At 34.9% G+C, this 8,231-nt stretch overlaps 1 protein-coding gene across 2 annotated transcripts in view; it reads left to right on the top strand.

Annotated features, from left to right (window-relative positions):
• The first annotated feature begins 1,712 nt into the window (after positions 1–1,712).
• ssh1a (slingshot protein phosphatase 1a) overlaps positions 1,713–8,231 on the top strand; it is a 38,811-nt gene continuing 32,292 nt past the window's right edge. The window contains exons 1-3 of one of the 2 annotated variants that reach the window (XM_028458323.1): positions 1,803–1,879; positions 5,831–5,868; positions 6,491–6,593. Coding sequence is in view for 1 of the 2 variants with exons in the window: in XM_028458322.1 (XP_028314123.1) it covers positions 1,799–1,879; positions 5,831–5,868 (119 nt within the window). In the remaining variant the exon portion in view is untranslated. Of the gene's footprint in view, positions 1,880–5,830; positions 5,869–6,490; positions 6,594–8,231 lie in introns of both variants that reach the window. The other variant, XM_028458322.1, reaches the window with a different exon arrangement.

Below are 8,231 nucleotides of genomic sequence, written 5' to 3'. Positions count from 1 at the left end.
TTTTATTGTTTCTATATTATGCCTTATTTTAACTGATCGTTGTTAGAAATGACTACATTGAGCATGTTTTTTGGTGGCAAAAAAAATTAATAGAACTCTATAATATTCTTGTTTATTTACTTCATAATTAAAATGAAGTTTACAGTAAATGTTTTTAAGTTCAGTAAAAAGACGAATATAAAAAAAGGAGTGAGTTATTTTGTTTTCTGTCAGTAAATTATAACAATGTTCAACTTAATTCCCTAAATCTTTATTGGGTTTTGCAATTGACAAAATGGATACATTTTATTGTGTATCCTTTCTATTAGCTGGATCATCAGAGAGCGATGTTCAAAATGAGTAATACAACAAAACGTAGAGGAAAGGTCATGTTAACTAGGCACATTTTTCTAATCCCGTGATCACTGATTTTGTGAACTTTTTAATTCACTGTAGTTTTACAAACTTAGATTTAGCGCATAACCGTATATGTAGTGCTATAAGTCAAATTAATTTCTTATTTTGTGTATGATTAAAACCAATCAGAACATCTAACCAAATGCTCCTACTGTATGTTTTTTACATGGCGCCCTCTGTATAAGTTTAGAGTCCCCTCAAAGAAAATATAAAACGGGACTCCATAACACTTAAAACAACTGCATTTTAAGAAAGAAAATACACAAAGTAATTGAAATAGACACACAATGATGACAAAAATACTTAAAAAAATTTTTTTTTTAAACTCAACATGATGCTTTGTGCTAATTTGAGCTCATCCTGAGATTCTGCATATTGTTCCAAAGCAGTTTTTAGTTTTGGTTTTTTTCTCCTTCGAGCTCCAAATCTTTGTTTCATTGACTTTTCCACAATTTTCTCATTCATTCTGATCTTCTTGTAGCTGCTGAGTTCTTTGGAGGTAGATTTGAATGGATGAACTCTGGACATGTAAACTGTTAAAACTCAAAGTAACAACAAAACAAACAAAACCATTTTCAATCAAATAAAGTAAACTTCAATAAAAAAAAATGTTTCAAATCAAAGAAAAGTGTTCAAATACAAAACTAAATATTTGTGTCCCAAATAATTGCATTTGAACACTTTTTGATTGAAAATATACATATTTTTACTGACATTTTTTTTCTTGTTTTATTTTGTGGGTCAAGACCAATAATATGGCTCAAATACAAAAAGTTTACTTTAGCCAAAAAAACAAAAAAGTGTTCAATGCAAAATAAATATTTGAGACCCAAATAAGTTATTTTCAATACTTTTTTATTATTTTTTTTATTTAATTGAATGTTTTGTCTTGTTATTGTTTTATTTTGTGTATAGTACATTCTACCCATAATGTGGCCCAAAACTTCATTCAAAAAACTATATTTTAATTTAAAGAAAAAAGCATTCAATGCAAAATAAACAGTGTTCAATGCAAAATAAATATTTGATACCTAAATATTTTTTTTTTCAATACTTTTTAATTTTTTTTTTTTTTTATTTAAGTGAAATTTTTGTCTTGTTTTATTTTGTAGGTAGTACATTCTATCCATAATATGCCCCAAATACTAAAAGTTTACTTCAATCAAAAATACATCTTTTAAATCAAAGAAAGTGTTAAAATGCAATTATTTGGGTCTCAACTATTTTAGTATAATATTTTATACTGTTTTATTTATTTATTTATTTTATAACACGCATGCACAGCGCCCCCTCTACTTCCGCAGTGTGTCAGTAGTTGAACCGTTAGCTCATCAGCTAGCTGCAGCTCACCAGGCCACAGCGGCCGGTGTATCATCATCACCACCAGCAGCAGCTTCCAGCCATGGCGTTGGTTACTCTGCAGCGGTCCCCGACCCCCAGCGCTGCGTCCACCGGCAGCACAGCAACTACAACAGCGGGGGAGGTGAGTGGCTAGTATCCGCTGGGGGTGATGTGAGGACGGGGCTGAGTGAGAGCGAGAGGCCGCTGATTCAAGCTAATGATGGTACACTGTTATGCTAGCAGGGAGCTAACAGGGACCAGCATACGCTTCCGCAATGTAGCGTCAATCAATGAAATGTTCAAGTTTGACAATTTAATTTATATGTTTTAAATTAAACACAACCATTTCAGTTACACACACACTACGTTTTAAATGTTATAATAAGGCTGGGGCCAAGCTAGCATTCCAGTGCTTTAGAAGTGATAGAAGCTCAACATCTAAGCTTAGCAGTTCATAATGAGACAAGCTGACATGTATTAAAAGCCTTTATTAGATAACTGTCAATAATACTTTATATCTCATAAACACTCAGTGGTTCCCAAACAGGGGTCCGTGTACCCCTGGGGTTATAGAGAACATTGCAGGGGGTACTCGGAAATAATTAACAATTTAAAGGCTTTTTTTAAATGACAAATTCACCACAAACTAACAGTACTATTGCTTAATTAAATGTTATATTTTCTTGTAATTTATTGAAGCAGGATTATTTTATGCTGTGGAAGCCATTTTATCACACTTCTGACAAAAAGAGATAATAATTAGCTACATTTTACAAAGGAGACTGTATTTACTTACTATTGAACTAATCAGATAAAGTTGCATGGTATTTAAAAAAACGAAAAATAAATAAAATCCACTTTAAATTCTACTTATTGTTTTGAATTTGTAGAATAAGCCTTAGGGAACCAATGTTTGGGAACCACTGCTTTTAGTAGCTAATTTGACCACATATTGCTGTGAAGGTATTACACCTAGAGACTGTCAATTTAACGTAATGATGAAATGATGCCATCAGCATCTGATTTATTCAGTCGTTGCATAGCTGACGACATAGCAGTACTTGTCATACAAATACACACACACACATTTGTGTCAGTTCCCTCTGCCGCTTCCTCGTACGGCAGTGTAATGAGTAACATTTTAAACATGCAGACATTTCTGACTATGAAGACATGTTCTTTCAGAACTAAAGCTTATGGAAAATAGTTTAACACATTATGTATCACATTATCCTTAAAACACGTGTCAAACTCATGGCTCGGGGGCCAAATCCGACCATTTCGATCATCCTATTCAACCCTCAGAAGAAAGCAAAAAAGTCAGCGAAACCAGGATGCACTGTAAATTATTAACTGTAATTCAGTTGTAGATATCTCCAAAATAATACACAAATTCAATGAACCTCCACAATATTTGCCGGGCTCATATTTTCTCCATGCTTATATCACACACTGAAGTCATCTGTAATCTGAAACTGTTAAAATAACTTTAAATTTTTCCCAAATCCTGCAATTTTCTTCAAATTAGTCCACAAATTGTCCTCAATTTACATAAAAATGCGTCACAAAATCAAATAACACGAAAATGAAGATCCTGCAGGCATGTACTGATGTCTGTCACTTATTGTATTGATATTATCAGATTATATATTCATTATTTTATAATTTGTTTATCGGTGGAAGTGCAAACTAGAGCACAATAATGGTTAAATTACAAAATTTTCCACCTAAACTCTGCTCCGTATTTGGCCCCTGAACTCAAATGAGTTTGACACTTCTGCATTAAAGTAACATTCAAAACTTTTGTTAGTTTATCTGAATTAGTGTACGTTTATTAGCTGACACACGGGGGCTCAATACCTACTGTAAACAGATGAGATCAACTTGTTCTTTTCAGGTTAAGTGTGAAAAAAGAGGATTGATTTCCTCGTGTGTGTGTGTGTGTGTGTGTGTGTGTTAGTTTATTTGCACTTTTTTTGTTTGTGTTGCTCAAACTTGCCAAGGCCAAGTTTAACAAATATTTTCTTATACAGCTACTGGATCAGGACTGTAGCTCACTGACATGTCACGATGTAATAACTCCTCAAAGATTTATTGCCTCTCCCCAGGGTGATTATTATAGTTGTGTTTGCTTGTGTCTGGAGGCTTTTGTCGAGGTGTGACTGATGGGCCTGGCAGAAATCTGCTGCAGCTATATGACATCATCCACTCTAACAAGGGTGGGTGGGGTGAAGCTGTTCTACCATAGCCTGGGTTGGATGACATGCCAGCACGAGGCATTTATGAGATTGCATTTCCTGTAACACAATAACCCAAATTTACCCAGAGGTGGTATTGTGTTATTTTGATGTCATAAATGAAAAAATCTTAAATGCCAAATAAAGTAGTGTCTGAGAAAAGCACATACATGGGCAATTGGCGGCCTGGTGGCCCTCTGTCTAATTTTATGTGACCCCCAAAGTAAACTTAAAAAATGTCAGAAAAATACACAAAACAAAAGCATTAAAAAAGATACAAAAAATTACGACATTGCTGGAAAATACAGTAAGACATAAAAAAACACAGAAAATACTCCCAAAACACACAAAAATGAACTAAACAACAACAGTAATACACAAAATTACTCATAACACAAAACAACAACAAAAATACATTAAAAAATGTATACAAAATGACAAAAGTACACCACAAAAAGACTAGAAAAACACAAAAAATGACTCAAACTGCAAACCCGCAGTACTAACAAATGAGAAAAACAACAGAAATACACAAACAATTACTCAAAAAAAACACAAAATAACAGCCTAATTACACTATATAACTCCAAAAAATGTACATTTTGCAGGAAAAATCCACAAAATCCAATCATAAGAAGCAAGACAACAATAAACATACACAGAATGACACCGCAAAATTCACTCTTACGTGATCCGTCAACTCTACTTACAACATGCTTTAGTGTTCAGATGTATTGAAATCCAGCCACTCTGTCTGTGGACAGATTAGCCCGTTTTCAGACAAGCGCGCGCTAACTGTGCTGTTTGTTGCATCGTCACAACATCCTGTTTTGGTCGGCTTTTTCCGTTGAGAAAAGTGTTTTTGGCCGAATTTGGCCCAGAAGTGCATTTTCCGTTTTCAACACTTCGAAAATTACTTTAAGTTTTTTTCTCAAGAAGATAAACATGTTATTGCAAAGGCCTGGGGTCACCCCAAATGTAACCCAAATAAAATATTTGTAGTAGTTTTCTGAATTACTAATAACAAACCTGTAACGCTCTGCACTGAATGTGTTGTCATTGATTTAATTTATTTAATTTGATGAATTTTGAAGCATCCAGAATGAATTTGTTGCTAGTTGCTTGTCTGCTTCTTCTTTTTGCTGCTACTACAACACTGGTAGTGACTGCAGCATTCTTAAAGTCACATAAAGGGTTCATGATGATCATACTGACTCAACGTTTTGCTTTCTTTTCATAGTTAAACCTCCGCTGTTGTCTAACCTACTGTGGTTACAACTATTACTCATTTTCAAATAAGGTTATAAGGGGGCAGGACTTAAACTCAGGAATTTAGGGAATAATCAAAAATATGTTCTTTTCATGGGAATTATTTATTTGCATTAGCTGGAAATTTGATATACCTGTACCATCTTCAAGCATAAATATTAACATATATTCAAAATAATACAATACAAAAATTCATTTCAGCCTGCATTGCAAATTTCCAGGAATTTTAAGAGTAGTTAAAAAATTAGCTTCGGTCATTTAAAATTACTCCTAATTTTCAATGAATAATTCCATAAAAAGTTAATATTTTTAAATAATACCAAAATTCTCGAGCTTAAGGTCCCGTGGGAATTTACAGGCAATTTTCCTTCCCTTTGCAACCCTATTTTTTCCTAAATCTTCTGCTAACAATGTTGATCAACTTAGTGAGATGACTGGTTGGTTTATGCACAAAGGTTTAAAAAATCCATTGCTGTTTAGATTGTTCCTTTTGTTGTTGGTTTCATATTGTTAAATTGTGGCAAGCCAAGTATCCTCATACCAAACTGGATAGTGTTAACTATTTTTTCTTCATATCTGTATTTTAGGATTTTGGCAGTGATGATGAACGCCGATTAAATCAGAGGTAAGAGTTGTTTCTCTTCAGTTTGATCCTTTCTTTTATTTAATATTCAGTATGTGCACACATCTTATGCACAGGCGTAGGGCCTCTGACTTTCTGTGATCGTTGAAAACAATTGGAAAATATGGAATTTGCTTCCTTAAATGGCAGTATTGGTATTATTACTGTTATTTTAAAAAAAAAAAATTTTTTTTTGTTGAAGAAATCATGTGGAAATTGCAATATGACACTGACTATCAGAGTCAGAAAAGTTTCTATAATTAAGGGTGTAAGAAAAACATTTCTCTCCGCGATTATCGTATTGATCTAATAATTGTCCAAATAAATTTTTTAATGTACAATCGGAGTCTGTAGAAGCACAAGTTAAACTTTTTTGAAAAATGTAATTTGATAGTTTGATAAACATTAGGCTTTACACCGATCTGACCGGCCGATATTTTGCATTTTATGCAATTAACGTGATTGCTGTCTTACTGTCTTAATTCACCAATCAAATCAATGATGTCATGTCGTGATAAAACTTTCTGTAGATGCTCTCATTGCATTGTTTTATCTTCTCATTTACACCGAAAAGTTGTTTGGTTTACGTGACACTGCTTTATTTCACTCACATTTGTGCACAAAGGTGACAACCTATGGGCAAATGGCAAAAATGTCTGTCGGTTGGAGCGGAGCGGCTGAGTGCCGGACTTCTTCCCCAGGCTCTGAAAGCGGGATCAGCGTCTTCTGTTAGTGCCTGTGTGTATTTATGTGTGTGTGCGCGCGCTTGTTTTGTTTATTCAGCCTGAGCATGTTAAAAGTGAGAGTCCAAGAGCAGAGCGATGTGCTCCCGTTTGCTTTCAGACACTTCTAACCGTTTCAGGGCGGTGGTGGACACAGAAGCATGCGTGTATGACGTGTGCGCTCCACCTCCGCTGTGCACGTGAATACTGACTATGAGCAACAGCAGGTTTTCCGATGTTCCAGTCAGGAAATATGTGTTTGCTTTTAATGCTGATGCTAATGGTGGCTTTACGTAGTTCCAGTGTGGTCTGCCTCCGCAGCTTCATCTCCAACTCTCTTGTAGTTGACACAGCAGCTGTTCAGGGACTAAATTAAATGGTTTAACTCACATTTACACCTGCAAGTGCTCAGCCTGCATCGCATTTTTAAAAGCGGAGCATGACGCTCTTGTACATGCAATGTTATGTTCAGGTCCTGGATGGAAATAGCCAACTCTTCATCTCCCTCACAGTCACAAGGATGCATTTAGGTCCAGAAACATGGTACCATATGATTTTCCGTGAATCTGTATCAGGAAGTACCAAAGGAATTTGGTCGTTACCTAAAAAAAACAACCCGACTTCATATGATCGTTTTTTTTTAAAACTCGCTGATCGGCCCAAAAATCCTCATTGTGTAAAGCCTAATAAACATACCACTTGTTTTATATTAATTGACTCACAGTTGGTTGCCATTTACTTGTTTTTGCAAGTAATTTAAATAAATTGTATTTCATACAGTTTTGTACTTGTAAATGTGAAATTTGCAATCATTGATATCACGATGTATATCGTATTGTTTAGTGTCGGGATATATTGTATCGTGACATGCCTAGTTTCTATTGCCATGTATATTTGCACATACAGGGAATTTATTTTGGCACTTCTATGGCATAATAATAAAACAAATCTCAAAATATTGAGCAGTGTCATATTTGCAATAATTTACAGTGAATATTGCCTCACATGCAAGTTTTGTGAAAACGTCTTTGTAAACGGGTGGTCAGAGAGGGGGAAATGTTAATTCTCCCACAAAATCTGACAAAATGAGATGGAATTCACCTTTACCGACATGTTTTAGGACAATATTACACATTTCCTCACTATACTAGTTTACACCCTCAGTGGGTCATCAGTTCATTGCAAGCTAACGCATGCAGACAGTCACACTTGATTTATAGACTCCAGTACAGTTAACATGCATGTTACGACTGTGAGAAGAAATGAGATAAAACCTGCTCTTACTCTGGGAGAACATGAAAGCTTCCCACGATATGACTCGAATCACAAACTTCTGTGAGGCAGTGATGCTTCTCACGGCTTCTTTCAATTTTAATAAAGTCATCATGGTAGATAAGTTTAAGGACATTTATTTTTGAGCAAACACAGAGACTTCTGTATCTGCAAAAGTTCAGTTTCTTTCCAGTTATGCAACAGGCTATGATATGTCTATGAGCAATTCCAGTGTGTAAAAATGAACCATGCATAATGCAAGCCCCCACTTGCCTTAGGATGTCTTCCAATGTTTTTGAAGAGGCTGTAAGACCCATTATGTAATTAAAATACTGGGAAAGGTCATGTTTATTGCATTTTAACACATCCAGT

This window comes from Gouania willdenowi, chromosome 9 (genome assembly GCF_900634775.1).
Source record: "Gouania willdenowi chromosome 9, fGouWil2.1, whole genome shotgun sequence".
Classification (NCBI taxonomy): domain Eukaryota; kingdom Metazoa; phylum Chordata; class Actinopteri; order Blenniiformes; family Gobiesocidae; genus Gouania; species Gouania willdenowi.
Note: the sequence above shows the minus strand (reverse complement) of the source record. Positions and strands in the feature narration are given on the sequence as shown.